The sequence below is a fragment of the Calliphora vicina genome, chromosome 1, assembly GCF_958450345.1.
Source record: "Calliphora vicina chromosome 1, idCalVici1.1, whole genome shotgun sequence".
Taxonomy (NCBI): domain Eukaryota; kingdom Metazoa; phylum Arthropoda; class Insecta; order Diptera; family Calliphoridae; genus Calliphora; species Calliphora vicina.
In genome coordinates, this window is record NC_088780.1 from 137,057,418 (window position 1) to 137,076,470 (window position 19,053).

Consider the following 19,053-nt stretch of genomic DNA (forward strand, 5'->3'; position numbering starts at 1 on the left):
GCACTACTACCGTTTAATGTCCATTACCCGACATCTTTTCTGTAGATTGTGTATGTTCTTTGAAATATTTTTTATTATTTTGAATTTTTTTTTTTTGAAAAATGTCAAAAAATCTAAACCTTCTATTGATTGTGAACACCGAATTGCAATTATTTTCTATTTGAATAACCAATTATCAATTACTATATCCGAAAACCTTAAGTGAAAGGTAGTAAAGACACAAACCGCATCAACTAATAACTTTTACGGTTGTTGGAACCTCAGTTCGATTGTTATTGAGGTTTTATTATTCTAACCATTAGAAATCGTTTTAGTATATAGAATTTTAATAATTACAATCAAATTTCTGTCATGCTTATTACTTATTTATAATTACAACTGATTTCCGATCGATCTTTTTTCTGTGTGTAGATATGCTTTTGTTTTTGGTTTTTTTTTAAATTTATGATTTTACTAATAATTTTATTACAGATTAAGGTATACACAAGATACATATCTATCCAGAAAACAAACTCTGAGCAGTGTCTTCATTCATGGGACTTAGCTAAAAGCTATGGATAGTTCGATGTTCAAAGATACAACTTTTATACCTTTAGTGGTGGATGAGTTCGTGTTTCTGAAACGTACGGTTCAGTCCAAAATAATCTCCACATGTAGAGATTAGGATTGTTCATTGCATTGACCTTGTTATGCACATATGTACATATTTTGTTTCGATTTCTTTAAATGAGGAAATCAATGTTTGCTGCAGAAATTAAGAAACAAACTATACAACATCCACAAAATCTTCTCAACTTCAAGAAAATATCTTCGTAAATCACAAGAGCAGCTCTGAATGAATATAATCTTATGCAGCTTATAAAAAATCATATGATATACATATGAAATTTTATGTTGGTGCTTTTTTGTGTATTATAAATTTATACATATATACATATATGTAAATATAATAAATAAAGCAAAATAATAAATTATGTAGTTTTAAATTAAAAAGAAAACAAATATTTTAGTACTCCTACTCCTTTTCACCGAATTATTTTTAAAAATCAGTTGTGTGTACCATAAATTCAGCAACATAAGATTGTATGTACCATATATTCAGTCAGTTCAATCGAATTATGTGATAGTACATGGAACCGACTGAATTAGATTGGCGCCAAATTCGGTTGTGAATACGAATCTGTTTTCTCTGTGCAAATTTTGGATTTATTGAAACATTTATTAAATAACTTCAAACAGCTGGGCTTACAATGACCGAACAATATAATTTAATGGAACAACAATTTAAAAATATTGATAAAACATTGTAGTGTTAAAACTAATATTAAAATTTGAACAAATAATATCACACAGAAAACAGATTTGTTGGAAATCGGTTATGATTATAAAAATTTAATAATATGTATCGAATATTTATTGTAGTTATTAAATAACTATAAATTTAACTGAATTTCGGTAATAAGAATCGTAAAACCATAATTGCAATTGAAATATGGTTGAAGCAGCCTTAAAGCACCGGTTTGTGTCTTTACTAAACATAATTTATTGAATTCGGACAACACAAGCGAATTATATTCAGCATATTGATGGTTGCAAACGAAAAATTCGATTATGATATACATATAGTATACTAGTTTGTCAACCAATGAAAAATTGTTGAAGTTTTTTTTGTCATTTTATAAAAAGAATTCTTAAAATGAAATGAAAAATCTAAATAATTAAATTTATTTTACATGAAGGTAAGTTCTTCATTATTAATTAGGTTCAGCTAAATACATTTTTGTACATGCATGCATACATTTACATAAATTTAAATTGTCACTAAAGATTTTTTAACATTATTTCAGAGAAAGAAATCATGGCTGAATTTTCAACACTGGTCATAAACGCAGAAATCAAATGCTTTACTGCATCGCGCCTAATGAAACCTGAATATGAAAATTTTCGTAACTACTGTGATGGACAACTCATATATATGAAAAAAAAAGTTATACGGGCCTGTTCCAACCTTCGCGAGATCCTCTTATTTTCAGAATAATTTTGTATTATTTGTGACATGTTTAGATATAATTAGAGATGTAGCATTTACATGTAATTTTAGTATAAATGAATAAAGAAAAAAACATTTAATATATGTGTGTATGAATTTTGACAAAACAAAAAATATATCAATTGTTCCAACTGATACTTTCAGTCCTTACCACTGAATTATTATTTTCAAGTAGTTGTGTGTATCGTTAATTCAGCAAAGTAATATTGTATATACTAATATATTCAGTCATTTCAAACGAATACAACGATAGTACTTGCCACCGACAAAATTCGATTGGCGCCAAATTCGGTTGTGAACACGAATCTGTTTTCTCTGTGTAGGAAAAAATTAAGGATTAAAAATTATAGATAACATTTGTAAACAGTTTAAAGGACTTTCCTCAACACAGATTTCAAAAATAAGTGTTAAAGAAATAATTGGTCAATTCACAAGGTCTCTTATCATGTCATATTGTCATAATGTCCTAATATTTCACAATGGTTTCTATTGTTTTTCAAGCAAAAAATGTCCTAAAATAATACTACTCTGTATGCTATGACCTTCAGAGACCTTCGCCGAATGCTGATAAGAGACCTTGTGAATTGACCAATTATCTTTCAAATTGGCTCCTATATGTATAAAAATGTTTTCAGATCCAATAGACAACGATTTTTATTTGAAAATTTATGTCAACATTTTGTAATTTATTGCAATAATAACCTTAATTGTAGAAGTGACTTTATATAAAACTAGATGACCGCCCCGGCTTCGCCCGGTAGCTATTTATTAATGTAGTTCTTCAAGTTTCTCCAAAAAAATGTCCCTTATTAAGAAAAGTGAGAAGTAAAAAGAAGGCAATATATTAAAAATTAAAATTTTCGAATTTTTAAATTTTTTTTCTTTACAAACAATCTCCTGAAAATTTCCAATCGAATAAAAAAAATCATCGAAATCGCTCCAGCCGTTCTCACGTGATGCCATTACATACATGGCCCATTTCATCTACAGTGAGCTTCAAAAGTGAGTAAACAGCAGCGAATTTTTTGATTTTCTAAGATCATGAAAATCATTATAGTCCGACTTAAATCTACACAGAAAAAAGTTTCAACATAAATATTATGATTCGAATTCATTGATTTCAATTCATAACATTTATAAATAATTTCTTAAATAGTATGATTTTTTTAATATTTTATGTTTTGAAATAAAATCTAGAAGGCTTGAAAAATATAATTTCAATTTCATTTTTATTTTTATGTTGTTCAAAAATGTTTGAAATTTTTCAATGAAAATTTTTAGTTTTTTTATGATTTTCAGCTACAAAATGATATAAAAAGCGCGAAAATGATTAAATTGATTTAAGAGGATGAAATGCTTTTATATTTATGAATGTTTTATTATGTTTAATGATAATTTTTAAGTTTCAGATATTCTCCTTTTTATCTTAAAATATTGGCCAATATATGGCTATTATGCAAATATTCTTGCACTAATTCATTATATAATACAATTATAATGCAATTTATTAAAAAAATTAAGTGAAAAAAGCAAAAATTTCCGTCATGTAAAATTTTATAATATTTATGAACATGTTCTTATTTTGAATGAAATAAGTTTGGGAAAAAAAAGTCAAGTTCGATTAATAATATTTATTACAAAATTCATTCCAATTATGAATTTTTTTTTTCTGTGTATATTTTTCACAACCAAAGATATTATTCAAGCCAATCTCTATCAAACCGAAACTTTAAAATTTTAATCATGGATAAATTTTAGAATTTTCATTATCTTAAAAAATATCCAATAATTTTTGGTGTATACTCACTTTTGCGGCTCACTGTATATATATAAAAGAGTAACGTTACTGACTCACTGACTGACTGACTGATTCATCATCGCACAGACCAAACGGCTGAAGCTAGAATCATGAAATTAAAACTGTGGGTTCCTCCCTCCCCAAAACGATCCGATAAGAAATTCGAACGTTTAGGGGGTAAAAACGGGTAAATTCGGTAACCTTATATCTTAAAAACTAATAAGGATAGAAAAAAACTTAAAATTGCATGTTACTCTATTCAAAAAATAAGCTGACAGGTGTTTCGTACTTTTTCGAAATTCGAAACTTTTAGGGGAGAAAACGGGTAAAAACTGTATTTTGGTACATTTTTGGCACCCTATGTATCTTTTAAACCAATAAACATAGAATCAAATTTTAAATCGTATTCTTTACTTATCAAAAAATAAAAAATTTAAGTTTGGTACTTTTTGGAAATTCGAAACCTTAAGGGATAAAAATTGTGTTTATTTTTGGTACTTTTTCATAAAATATGTTTTTCTATAATTTGACATAGACATACGAATATTTTATTATGAGCTCCCACCACGTTACAGAAATTTATTTGAATAAAATTGTACCACCACAATGGGGATAAAAAAGGTACCAAAAAGGGGATAAAATCGGGAAAATACATTATATTTGAAATTATTAAGCCAATTTTGATAATTCTTTTAAGGTTGGTTCCTGGATTCATACAAAAATTAACTAACAGGGTGTTATTTGCAACTCGAGTACCAAGGTGTATATTGGGCCAAATCCGGGTAAACAGTTTGGTACTTCTTTTAAACATATTTATTCTTGGGCACATTAACACAGATTTTAATATTTTCAGACATGCCTGTAGCATAAACAATTTTGGCAAAATGGAATATTTTTAAATTTCAAACTTGAGGGGTGTTCAAGGAAGAAAAGGGAAATTGGTACTATTCTCCTAATGGTACTTTTTTAACATTTTAAATTAATTCAGTTATCGACATTAAAGTTAGGTGATATGTATCTGAGTGAAGTTAGTGTTAGGAATAATGTGTAATGTGTGAACTGAACTATAGGTACTTTTTTGTTCTTCTAATGGTACTTTTTTGAAATTTCTATAACAATGGACTTAGAAACATGAAATTAAACATATATGGTCCTAAGTGAGTGAGAATTCTAGGGGGAGACTTTTTGGTACTTTTTCTTTATTGGATTGGTACTTTTTGTAATTTCTTCACCAATGAACCTAGAAACATAAAATAAAGCTTATATGGAACCGAGTGAGTGGGAAACCACAAGTGTGGGCTTTTTGGTACTTTTTCTATATTCTAATGGTAGTTTTTTGAATTTTCTTTAATAATGGACTTAGAGACATGAAATTAAACATATATGGTCCTAAGTGAGTGAGAATTCTAGGGGGAGACTTTTTGGTACTTTTTCTTTATTCGAATGGTACTTTTTGTAATTTCTTCACCAATGAACCTAAAAACATGAAATTAAGCTTATATGGACCGGAGTGAGTGGGAAACCACAAGTGGGGTATTTTTGGTACTTTTTATATATTCTAATGGTACTTTTTTGAATTTCCTATAATAATGGACCTAGAGTTTCCAAAAAATCGAAGAATTTCAAAAACGCGGTTTCGGTTTTAAAAAATTAAAAACCGATCGGTTTCGGTTTTATTAAATACTAGCTGAACCCGGTCCGCGTTGCTGGCCCTTAGAAAACATCTGTTTTATATTGCATCTCGATTTTAATATACAGTTTCGGACAAAGTCGGTGATCCAATGAATCCAAAAGTTCAGTAGGATAATCAAAGCCTTGTTCTTCGTTCATTACTATGTCAATCTATTTGTATTTTATTGTTTTGCCAGGCAGTTTCTATTGTATTTGTTTATTGATCTTGTTAACATCATAATTTGTTGGTGCCAAAATTGCATGTTCCCACAGACAATTCGAATTGTTGTAGTTCGTTGTAAGACTTGGGAATACTTTGTCGACAACGTCTTTAATATTCATTTGCATTTGACAGAAGTCCGGAAATGAAATCTCATTTGTGGAGGGATTAATTGGAATTTTTCGTATCGTCATTGGGAAGCGTGAGCAATGATGCAAATCTGTGGTACATTTGGCATTGAATTTTAAAGGTGGGCATGAAGCCGACGTCATTTATACTTTTGGATATTTTGAAGGAAGTGTTTGGAAATAGGATTGGCGCCGGAAATGTAACTTAGTAGCAGCTCAGACGGCTCAATAACTGGTGGCAGAATAACTTTACCGTTCGAACAGCACATTCCCGGGGATTCCTTAGGGAACTTCAAAATGCTGCAATGTAAGTAATGTTTGTTCATTGCGCCAATTGGTACATCCTTGTGATTCCTGTAGTCATCATACTTATTGTAATAAAATCCGGGCAACTTTAAATCGATTCTTTCTCTTGATCGAGCCATTCGGGAGCGAACAACTATATGCTGTTGAGGTGTTTCTGCAGCACTCGATGTGATTCCGTGATTCTCGTTCTCTTCCCGTTTCGGCGACTCTAGACATAGATGCCCTTTCGAAAACAAATTTTATTTGAATAAAACCGTTATTTTTTATTAAAAGTGATATTAAAAGTGATATTCAAAATATTATTTTTTTAATATATTTCATATGGAATTTTTTCAATCATGCACCTAATTTGCAAGAGTAAACAAAATTGTTTATCATCGATTGATAATATAAAAGAACTTCTATAGTACCGGACATGTGTTGGAATGTATTCCTTTTTGCGCTTACACCAAATCATTAATTTTTATAATGATGTTAAGCAACAAAATGAAAATTGTCATTGTTTGAACGTTGGAAATAAAAAAAAGTATTTATGTACATATATGACTTTACAGTGTTACCCGCTATGCTTTTCTGAAAATTCCGTGAAAATTTTATCAAAATCGGTCCAGCCGTTTTTTAGTCCATATGGAACATACACATCTGTTTTTATATATAATGGCATTAATAATGTAAAAATTAGACTTTTACACAACTCTCCGCCCACAGACCGAATATCAAAAATCTGACTTTACAGTGTTACCCACTGGGTCATTCTGAAGATTCCCTGAAAATTTCATCAAAAACGGTCCAGAAGTTTTTTATATATGTAGATGGTATTAGCGGTATAATGTAAAAATTTGATAATGCCACGCCCCTCCGCCTACAGACCGAAAATCAAAAATCTGACTTTACAGTGTTACCCGCCAGGCTATTTTGAAGATTTCATCAAAATCGGTGGATCCGTTTTTGAGTTCATTCGGAACATACATACATACCCACATACAAACATCCATTTTTATATATATAGATAGATTATGTATTATAGAAAAAAAAATTAGTTGATAATATAGGAAATGATATACAAATCTAAAATTCAAACTTGACGGGTTATGGTTTAGTGAATGCGAATTTAAAAGTGATAATCAATGGTACTATTTCCTTATTGCAATGGTACTTTTTGAATATTTTGTAATAATAAACCTAAAAATTTAAAATTTGGAACACATTTTGCATTTTCTATAATAATGGACCCAGAAATATGAAATTAGACATTTACAATTAGATTCACAAAGTGAGACTTGATAGTACTATTTCTTTCTTCTAATTGGGGTGGCGAAGCGGACTGGGTCAGCTAGTTTATATATATGGGGGATTTCATGTCAAGTGAACCAACTTTTGAAATCGATGTCTTCCGATCGGGATGAAATTTGCACCAAGGTTAGCTCTATTGGATAGTAACTCAGACACAATTTTTCAACAACATCGGTCGAGAACTCTCTGAGTTATAGGGGGTAAAATTTTGACAATTTGGTCAAACAGGGGTTTTTTCTTATCCATGTAACTTATTACCTATTGTTCTTAGCAAAATGTGTTCCAAATAGTATAGATAGCTATTTCTTCGATCTTTCGAAAAAAAATATTTAAAAAAAAAAATAAAAAATTTTTAATATTTTTTTTCCGAAATCAAAAACTTTTTTGACTTTTTTTTAAAATACGCTATTTTTTTTTATTTTTTTTTTTTCTTAAAATAAAGTTTAGATATTTTCCTTGAACACCTACTTGGTCGCTTAGTGGGATGCGAGTGGGATATCTATCAAAATAAATATTTTGTAACTCAAAACATAAAATTTTTGACTTTTTTTGCAAAATCAAAAACTTTGTTGACTTTTTTTTTTCAAAATGGACCCTTTTTTAATCTTTTTTTTTAGGTCAAACAAAAGCTTAGATATTATCCTTGAAGACCCTTTTGGTCGCTTAGTGGGATGCGAGTGGGATATCTATCAAAATAAATATTTTTTAACTCAAGACTTACAATTTTTGACTTTTTTTTTTGCAAATACGATTTTTTTTCCAAATGGGCCCTTTTTTTAAAATTTTTTTTGTAGTCAAAAGAAAGCTTAGGTCCATTCCTTTAAGATATTTTTAGTCCCTTAGTGGGATGCGAGTAGGATATCTATCAAAATAAATATTTTGTAACGCAAGACATACAATTTTTTAATTTTTTTTTGCAAAATCAAAATTTTTTTCCAATATGGGCCCTTTTTTAATTTTTTTTTTTTGCTCAAAAGAAAGCCTAGGTCCATTCCTTTAAGATATTTTTAGTCCCTTAGTGGGATGCGAGTGGGATATCTATCAAAATAAATATTTTAACACAAAAATTGTATGTCTTGAGTTACAAAACATTTATTTTGATATATATCCCACTCGCATCCCACTAAGCGATCAAAACCATCTTAAAGGAATAGGCCTAAGCTTTCTTTATAGCAAAAAAAAAAATTACAAAAAGGGCCCATTTTAAAAAAAAGTCAAAAAAGTTTTTGATTTTGCCAAAAAATCAAAAATTGTATATCTTGAGTTACAAAATATTTATTTTGATAGATATCCCACTCGTATCCCACTAAGGGACCTAAAATATCTTAAAGGCATGGACCTAAGCTTTCTTTTGACTAAAAAAAAATTTTTAAAAAAGGGCCCATTTTGAAAAAAAATTCGAATTTGCAAAAAAAAAGTCAATAATTGAATGTCTTGAGTTACAACATTTTTATTTTAATAGATATCCTACTCACATCTTCCTAAGTGACAAAATAGGTCTTAAAGGAAAAGACCTAAGCTTTCTTTTGAGCAAAAAAAATTTTTAAAAAAAAGTCCCATATTGGAAAAAAATTTCGATTTTGCAAAAAAAAATTAAAAAATTGTATGTCTTGCGTTACAAAATATTTATTTTGATAGATATCCCACTCGCATCCCACTAAGGGACTAAAAATATCTTAAAGGAATGGACCTAGGCTTTCTTTTGAGCAAAAAAAAAAATTAAAAAAGGGCCCATATTGGAAAAAAATTTTGATTTTGCAAAAAAAAATTAAAAAATTGTATGTCTTGCGTTACAAAATATTTATTTTGATAGATATCCTACTCGCATCCCACTAAGGGACTTAAAATATCTTAAAGGAATGGACCTAAGCTTTCTTTTGACTACAAAAAAAATTTTAAAAAAAGGGCCCATTTGGAAAAAAAATCGTATTTGCAAAAAAAAAAGTCAAAAATTGTAAGTCTTGAGTTAAAAAATATTTATTTTGATAGATATCCCACTCGCATCTCACTAAGCGACCAAAAGGGTCTTCAAGGATAATATCTAAGCTTTTGTTTGACCTAAAAAAAAAGATTAAAAAAGGGTCCATTTTGAAAAAAAAAAGTCAACAAAGTTTTTGATTTTGCAAAAAAAGTCAAAAATTTTATGTTTTGAGTTACAAAATATTTATTTTGATAGATATCCCACTCGCATCCCACTAAGCGACCAAGTAGGTGTTCAAGGAAAATATCTAAACTTTATTTTAAGAAAAAAAAAAAAATAAAAAAAAATAGCGTATTTTAAAAAAAAGTCAAAAAAGTTTTTGATTTCGGAAAAAAAATATTAAAAATTTTTTATTTTTTTTTTTAAATATTTTTTTTCGAAAGATCGAAGAAATAGCTATCTATACTATTTGGAACACATTTTGCTAAGAACAATAGGTAATAAGTTACATGGATAAGAAAAAACCCCTGTTTGACCAAATTGTCAAAATTTTACCCCCTATAACTCAGAGAGTTCTCGACCGATGTTGTTGAAAAATTGTGTCTGAGTTACTATCCAATAGAGCTAACCTTGGTGCAAATTTCATCCCGATCGGAAGACATCGATTTCAAAAGTTGGTTCACTTGACATGAAATCCCCCATATATATATAGATTGTATATAGAATGTATATAGATTTCATCAAAAAATACCTCTCGAGGCCTTTTCATGACTTAAGTTCCTATTGTTTTTATGTTGTATTTATTTTTAGTTATACTTGTTTTAGTTCTTGTTATTTTTGTTTATTTTATGTTACTTTACCTTTTTAGAAATGAATTGTGTTGATTTTTTAAATAAAAGTATAGTTTTTTGTTAAAAATTATGTAAAAGTTTGTTTTTTAAGAGCATATTTTTTTAAATTTTAAGAGCATATTTTAAAGTTTTTACTGCATATTTTAAGCGCTTAAAACGTTTTTTTTAGAGCATATTTCCGGTTTCCTTGGTAATGACAAACTCATTATACCCCCATCATTTTGGAGGTGGGTTTAAAAACACCGTAAACTAAGATGTGAACTGTCGTTCACTTTTTGAAAAATAAGCATTTAACACTTAAGTTTATCATAAGATTAATATCCTAAAATTTCAAATTTAAAGCATTTCTTAATAACAATGAAATTAATTGTGCTCTTTATACGTATCATAGATTATGATTGAAATCGTTTAGCCTTGGGTATCACTAATGCAAATGAAATATCAATGCAATTCTACAACTTTCATCTTAGGCAAATTACTAGCTTCGCATGCAAATTAGGGTGTCCCTTATATATAACTTGTTCAATGTTCAGTGCTGCCAAGGTCTAAAATTATTAATAAGTAGTGGGAATGTATTTGAAACAATGCTGAGTATGTGAAAAAAGTTTCAGGTGAATGTGTATTTTGATTTTGCTCAAATTTTCAGCATTTTGTTTTTAGACCTTCGCAACACAGAAAATTGATAAAGTCTAATATAAAGGTCACCCTAATCTACTTCGTATGTACTCGCAAACACACTTCGGAACATGAGAGTGTGCAGTCTCCACATCTTTGTCATCAAATGCATTTCAACATTTATGGTTTGAAAAAATTTCTGGCGACTTGTTACCGTAATGAATGATAGACATCTACACCCGGACACCCTTTAATATGACTACATGTGGCTATATTATCTGCACCAAGTGAATGGTTTGATGTTTTAATGCGTTTTGCAAGAAAACAACAATTAGCATAAAACAACAGAGTTTTACTGGACCATAAAAATATAATGCATTTTTGAATAATTTCAGCAAACATAACTCAAACATAGATAGAAACGGAATTAAGAGCAGATTTTTTTTTGCAAAACTTTTGAAATAACTATAGTCTTTGAGATTGTTTTAACAATTTTCGAATTTAACTTAAAACTATATTAAAATTTCCAAATCCTTTATGAGTGGGGGGTATTTTTAGGTGTTGTTTATACACCAACGTTTGTTTAAAATTCATTGACCTTGCGGTTCTCACAATCATCAGTATGCATTTGTAGTTGCTGTTGCTGTTGTGCACGAAAAACATGAACATTAAACAGATGTCACCACATAAACAACAGAAATATATTCATACTCAAACATCTAGCAAATTTACTTTTACCTCCCACTAACAGTTACCTTTAACAATTGGTGCCAGCCAGCTAACAATAGTTGTGTTCGCGTACTTGATAATTTGTAAAAATTCGTACAAATTATCACTTGAAGTTACGGGATTCCGTTCGTTTACTTTTAAAAACTTGTAACGAGAGAGCAAGAGAGTTTTAAAAGTGACAGTTCGTAGATAGAGAACATGATGTTTTTTACTGGACATTTTTTGTCCAGTAAAAAATATCAACATAAAAATATGTTTAAAACTTATGGTTGCAAATGTAAACAAAAATAAAAAGTTGAAAATTATTACAATTTACAAGTTTTGTAAAGAAAAGAAGTAAAATAGTACAAAACAAACGTTTTAAATTGATTTATAATAAAATACAACTCATTTTTACAAATTGTTGTTCGCGTATTTTTTTGTTACTTTTCATATTGAGAGTAATTTATTTTTACTCTCTAAAATAAAGTTACTGGATATTTTTTACTGGAAAGTACGCGAACACACCTAATACAAGATATGAAAACTACCATCACCACTTACCAGTAGTCCGAGTACGTCTACATATGAAATTGCTGAACAAGACGTACTACTCGCACAATTGGATAATGGACGGAATTGTTTTATAACTACATGTTGTGCATGATAAGTTGGTTCTTATGTCGTTGTACTAATTGTTGTCTTTCACATTTGTTCTTTAAACATTTCTTACCATTGGTCATTTCTGTATGTTTCAGTAAAACTTTCAGTCTGAGCAAACAAGACATTTTAAAATGCGTTTGAAACAAATTGGAGAAATTTTTAGTGCAATGTTCGGCAGAACAATGTGATTTAAGAAATTCGGGTTTATTAAAAAAATATTTGGGGGATGCAAACAGTCTGCTATTAGGTCGTATTGTCATAATGTCGTAAAAGATTTTTTTAGTTTAAACAAATTCTTTTTGTGCTGCAAACAAAAAAAGTGTTATTTTATGACAAACCAATAAACATAGTTCTAAAAGTCTTCTTAGTTTTTAACTTTTTTGTTTGAAACGGTCATAAATGTTTAATTTATCTATGTATCTACACAAATTTCGCTCCAAATAAGTTTTATATATACAAAATTCATATCACCAAATTTTGCTACGATCGGTCCATAATTAGTCATAGCTCCCATATAGACCCGCTTCCGAAAATCACTTTAACGTGCATAAATCGCTTAAAAATGTTGGTATACACATAAAATTCAACATAGTTAATTTTTTTAATATAGACATAAATCACACGTGATTTTATGGTGATCGGTCCATAATTGGTCATAGCTCCCATATAAGGCCCACTTCCGAAAATCACTCAAAATATCCAAAAGTACAAATGACATCGGCTTCATGCCCACCTTTAAAATTCAATGCCAAATGTACCACAGATTTGCATCATTGCTCACGCTTCCCAATGACGATACGAAAAATTCCAATTGATCCCTCCACAAATGAGATTTCATTTCCGGACTTCTGTCAAATGCAAATGAATATTAAAGACGTTGTCGACAAAGTATTCCCAAGTCTTACAACGAACTACAGCAATTCGGCAATTTGGCACCAACAAATTATGATGTTAACAAGATCAATAAACAAATACAATATAAACTGCCTGGCAAAACAATAAAATACAAAGAACAAGGCTTTGATTATCCTACGGAATTTTTGAATTCATTGGATCACCGACTTTGTCCGAAACTGTATATTAAAATCGAGATGCAATATAAAACAGATGTTTTCTAAGGGCCAGCAACGCGGACCGGGTTCAGCTAGTCTCAAATAAGAAAATTACGATCCATTTTACTCGATATCGAATGCGGTAATTCGGCCCCTGGTTAATTGTTGTAACTGCACACCGAAATGAAATATATTAAGTAGAAACATATTTACACATAATGGTACCATTAACAAATATCTTATTATAGTGCTTTTGTGCCGATGCACAGTGGTTTAGAAACGTTTTTTTTTTTTTGTAAATAATTCGGTATCTCGGCAACTAGTGGAGATATTGTTAAGAAATTTCACATGGTTGGAGCTGAGTTGAATTACGTTTGTTCAGCTTCCTTGCGCTTTGTTTGTTCAGCTCAAACTTTGCCCTCTTTTTCATGCAAAATGTGTATACTACATATCAAATGTAACTTTTGAATTCAAACTCATACTGACTTAAAAGAAAGTTTAGTGAAACTAATTTTTCATGAAATATATGAAAAAAACGTACAAATTTTTTTAAAGGGTGCAAGGTTTGTGGAACTTCTGAGGAGTAAATAAATGTTTTTTATATAAGTATTTGATATTGGTGAAAACCCTAGGACTTGAAGATTGATATTTTAGTGAAGTTAAATAATTTTATAAATTTTTTTTTTTAAAAACAAGAAAATATAATATGGTGATTTTCCGTGAAGAAAAATATAAAATTTGAATTAATGTAAAACTTTAACACTTAAAGATATCATAACAAAATTTGGAACTAATATATAGACTCAAATGTTCTTAAATCAAACGCATTATAATTTTTGAAGTTTTTTATTTTCAAATACCTAAATTCCTAATACGGGGAAAATGTGTTCCAAAAACTGAGTTTTTTAGTAAAGTGCCGGCTGTGACGTTATTTATCATGTGATAGTAAAAAACAAAGTATACCAAGTAGTCCAACTCTCAATTTTTTCAAATTACTCTCTCACATATACGGGTACCGTGTGAGCTCAGAGAAATGTAAACAAATGAAATGTCTTGAAATTTTAACTTTCAATTTTTGATAAAATAACGTTCTTTTACACATTATTACTTTAACACATAGAATTTTATATTTTTTTAAACACTTTTAGCACACTTTCATTGTTAAAAAGTTTCTATTTTGCACAAATCAAGAAAAAAATATTTTTGGAATTTCTGACATGTAATTTTTTGTTATTGTAGAATTTAAACTAAAGGACAGAGTTACAATTTTTGGTATTGAAAATTCATACGAATTCAAATTTAGAACATATTTATAAAACTCTGTTGCCTATAAAAAATTTAAAAGTTACCAACACATGTGTAATTTTGTTACTCACACATGTTTAGAGTTAGGTACTTTTTTACTAACACATGTATAGAGTTAGGTACTGTTGTCAAAGAGTTGGACTACTTGTTATACTTTGGTAAAAAACGTTGTAAGTATTTAAGAAACATATAGGGTTATTCATACCTGGAGATTCTTCGAGGATCGGTGTTTTGCCTTTATAGAATCTTTTTCTCAAACCTAATTTTTTTTTTAAATTGACCAAGTTTCGATATGTCCTCTTAAGTAAGCCAAGTTTTACTTTACACGCTTTTGCATTAAGTTCTCTTTCTGGATCATATACAAATTGTATATAGTCTCGTAAAGTAAAAATATATGTGCTTATTTAAGAAAAAACTTAAAAATACGAAATACAAAATTTGAGACCCAAGGTGACCATCTTTGGCCCCCATTAGCGATAGGAAGCTGAACAAACGTAAATCAAGTCGAAAACACCTCAAATCTAACTATGTAACGCTGGTTATGCAAGATATATAAAACTCTTACCTGTTTCATTTGTTTTTTTCGTTCACAGATCAAGCATTACTGGCGACCAGCGTTGCCGCTTTGGTCCAATTGGACCAAAATTGGTAGTTTGAAGTTAACAAATTGACTTTTGGTAGTTTGGTTTGTTTGTTCCGATATTTGTCGTATTTTGGTAGGCTACGATATTTCTGAATACATAAGTATTTTTAAGAACAAAATAATTGAAATAATAACGAAAAAACTACTTATGTTAAGCCAAAATAATAAAACTACATATTTGCAAAATATGAAGATAGCATTTTCATAAATATTTAGTTTAGTCAGTTAAATGTGTATTTATTTAGTAGTGTTGAGTTCAAAAAATGCCACAGCGCTCTCAAAACTTTTATTTTCTAATAATATGTGTTAAACTCTGCTTCAATATTTCTGTTTCATCTGACACTTTAAATGTCCAATTATGGAAATTAAGACACGTAATTTATTTCTATATGAAACTTATTTGTGTTGAATTTTTTCGGGATACCAACACTTTTAGGAGTTTTATGCTCGTTTAAGCAATTTTCGGAAGAGGCCCTTGTATGAAAGCTATGATCAATAATGAATTGAATTTTTAGGTGTAATTTATGTGTAAAAATGTTATTTAATATCTATATAAAGGATAATGTCTTATTTCTGGAGGACATTTATATGGGGGCTATGTGAAATACGTGGACAACCAGCCAGACAGACGTACGAAGGACATCGTTAAATCGACTCAAAAATAAAATCTGGAAACTGAACGATTTTAACATATTTATGATTGTAGTGTTATTAAATAACTTTCTTTCTCTGGGTAATTTTATAGCAGCAATATTATAATTATATAGTTAACTATTAATTTTGAAACGAATCCATATATCATTTCTCAAATATTTTAAATTTGATAGGTTTTGGTAGGCTTTGGTAGTTTTTAATTAGAAATTTGGTAGGAAAAATATTTTATGAGTGGCAACGCTGCTGGCGACGTACTGTCATCGTATTTGTATTCATTCCGCCATAGAGAAATTCGCATAGGTTTCCGCTCTATGCGTATTTCTCTATAGAAAGAAATCAGACAAAAAAATTACACAAAATAATCACACACACGAGTGTTGTTTTTGTTTTCAAATAGTTTTTTTTACTAATACATTCTCACCACTTATGTTTTTGACAACTGAGTTAGGTCTTTGACATGAGAGTTTCCGCTCTATGTCTATTCTCTATGTTTTCGACAACCGAGATAGGTCTTTGACATGAGAATTTAAACCATAGTAGAGCGGAAACTAGAAAAAAACTCAAACAAAAAAAATAACTCAAAATAATCACACATACGAGAGTTGTTTTTGTTTTCACATAATTTTTTCTACTAATACATTCTCACCACTTATGTTTCTGACAACTGAGTTAGGTCTTTGGCATGAGAGTTTCAGCTCTATGTATATTTCTCTATGATAGAGAAACAACCTTTACCCCCTGTCTAAACTTGACAAATATTCATCATAACAATAAATGACATTTGTTGTCAAGACAAAGTTATCTAAGCACAATTTTATCATAACGAAGCAATAATAATAATAATAAATGGGGACTATACCTGATAATTTTTTATTTTGGCAGCCATTTTGAAGTTGTTCATGATAAAAATTTATCAGTTATTTATCAGGGGGTTAAATTTTGTTTTTCATTTATTTATACTTGTTTATTTCAGTTAACAAGGAATTTATTGTTAAAAAATTGTTTCACACAAAATAATATTACAATTCTATTAAACAAGAAAATCTATTTTGATACAACAACTATTCCTCAATGTTTCCTCAAATTAAAAATGTATTTCTGTTGGATATTCGAGGATGGCATAATATAAGCACGCGTTTGGTTCATCTTACATATTTGCTGAATAAGGTAAGGCTTCTTTCAAACAACAATTAGTGCTTTAATTGAAACCACAAACCTACTCTTACTTCCAGAATGATAAGGATTACCGTATTGAAACGGATACTTTGGGAGAAGTAAAGGTACCCAAAGGCAAATACTATGGGGCACAGACTGTGCGGGCTCAAAAGAACTTTCCCATAGGTGGGCCAGAAGAACGTTTACCGGTAGGATAAACTTTTATTTGATTATTTAAATACCTACATAAACTGCTTCTTGTCCAGGTTCCTTTAATAAAAGCCATGGGAATTTTGAAAAAGGCAGCTGCCGTAGTAAATGTGGACTATGGCATGGATGCCAATGTAAGCAAAGCCATTGCAGAGGCCTGTGATGAAATAATAGAAGGCTGCCTAATCGAAGAACATTTTCCATCCATTATCTGGTCCACTATTACACAAACTAATATGAATTGTAATGAGGTTCGTATGATGAACAGAAGATATAGAGCTTTAGTGTTTGTAATAAAATTTTGAAATTGTTAAGGTTATCAGCAATCGGGCCATTGAAATCATGGGTGGTGAAATTGGCTCCAAAAAACCAGTACATCCCAACGATCATGTGAATAGAGGCCAAAGCTCTAATGATACACTACCGACGGCCGTAAACATATCCATGGGCATGGAGTTAAATAATACCCTTATACCAGCTATTACCGAACTATATAATGGCCTAAAGGAAAAGGAAGAAGAGTTTGCAGATATTGTAAAAATTGGTCGTACTCATCTTCAAGATGCTGTTCCCCTAACTTTGGGTCAAGAATTCAGTGGCTATGCTCAGCAAATGAAAAATGGTCTAAATCGCATTGACTCGGTATTGCCACGTGTCTATGAAGTCTGTTTGGGTGGTACAGCTGTGGGTACAGGTATTGGAGCTAATCAATGTTTTGCTGAAAAGTGTGCTGACAAAATAGCTGAATATACTTGTCTGCCTTATAAGAAGGCACCAAATTTGTTTGAGTGTATTGCTACCAATGACGTTATGGTTGAGGTGCACGGTTGTTTGAATACCATTGCTGCAAGTTTGATGAAAATAGGCAATGATATACGTTTGTTGGGTTCGGGACCACGTTGTGGTTTGTCGGAACTAATGCTGCCACCAAACGAACCGGGAAGTTCTATAATGCCGGGTAAAGTTAATCCCACTCAATGCGAATCATTGACTTCAATATGTACCCAGGTTATGGGAAATCATGTGGCTGTGACTATAGGCGGTTCAAACGGTCACCTAGAGCTGAATGTGTTTAAGACCGTCATGGTGGCAAATGTTTTGCGTTCCATACGTCTTTTAGGCAAGTTTTTAATTTTAGATCTTAGATTGTTTATTTAATTTATATTTATTTTAGCTGATGGCTCCAAAAATTTCAACAATAACTGCATTAAGGGCCTCAAAGCTAATAAAAAGAAAATCGAAAAGATGATGAATGAATCCTTAATGTTGGCAACTGCTCTTAATCCTCATATTGGTTATGATAAGGCAGCTTTGATTGCCAAAACTGCTAACCAGAATGGTACTACACTCAAGGAGGAAGCAGTGAAGTCTGGCTTTGTTACTGAGGAACAATTTAAGAAATGGGTTGATCCTAAGAAGATGATTAGTCCTCAAAAGTAAAGGAAGGATTCTGTTGTCCTTATGATGTTCTATGTGTATATTTTTTTTTTTGTATTGGATTTATTTTATAATAAAGCAGCACCAATATTTTACTTAAATGCAATTTGCTTACACTTTTCTATTAAAATTTATAAATCGTTATTCATTTCAACGAGGTTAGCTAAAAATTGGTAATAGCCAAATTGTAAGATCATATATTTTTATAACAAGACATCATCTGTTATCGTGACTTTACTTGCAATACCCAGCAGTTAAGCAAGTAGTCAATGTATGTCTTATAGACAGTAACTGTGACTAATGTCTTATCACTGGGCTGACCTCAACGTATGTGCTCTTTCTTGTGCAGAGAGAAGACAATTGGTTACTTTAT

General features: G+C 30.2%; 1 protein-coding gene across 1 annotated transcript; it reads left to right on the forward strand.

Annotated features, from left to right (window-relative positions):
- Window positions 1–16,857: 16,857 nt before the first annotated feature.
- LOC135957834 (probable fumarate hydratase, mitochondrial) lies at window positions 16,858–18,786 on the forward strand. Its single transcript, XM_065508644.1, has 5 exons — window positions 16,858–17,045; window positions 17,111–17,242; window positions 17,300–17,494; window positions 17,559–18,363; window positions 18,418–18,786. The coding sequence occupies exons 1-5, from the start codon at window positions 16,950–16,952 to the stop codon at window positions 18,681–18,683; spliced, it is 1,494 nt and encodes a 497-aa protein (XP_065364716.1). The 5' UTR covers window positions 16,858–16,949; the 3' UTR covers window positions 18,684–18,786.
- Window positions 18,787–19,053: the final 267 nt, after the last annotated feature.

What these genes read in the sequence shown, in the direction of transcription:
- LOC135957834 (XM_065508644.1), top strand. Translation starts at nt 16,950, where the DNA reads ATGTTTCCTCAAATTAAAAATGTATTTCTGTTGGATATTCGAGGATGG. An exon ending in GGCCAGAAGAACGTTTACCG is followed by an intron (nt 17,243 to 17,299) that starts GTAGGATAAACT and finishes CTTCTTGTCCAG; the next exon opens with GTTCCTTTAATAAAAGCCAT. An exon ending in CTAATATGAATTGTAATGAG is followed by an intron (nt 17,495 to 17,558) that starts GTTCGTATGATG and finishes GAAATTGTTAAG; the next exon opens with GTTATCAGCAATCGGGCCAT.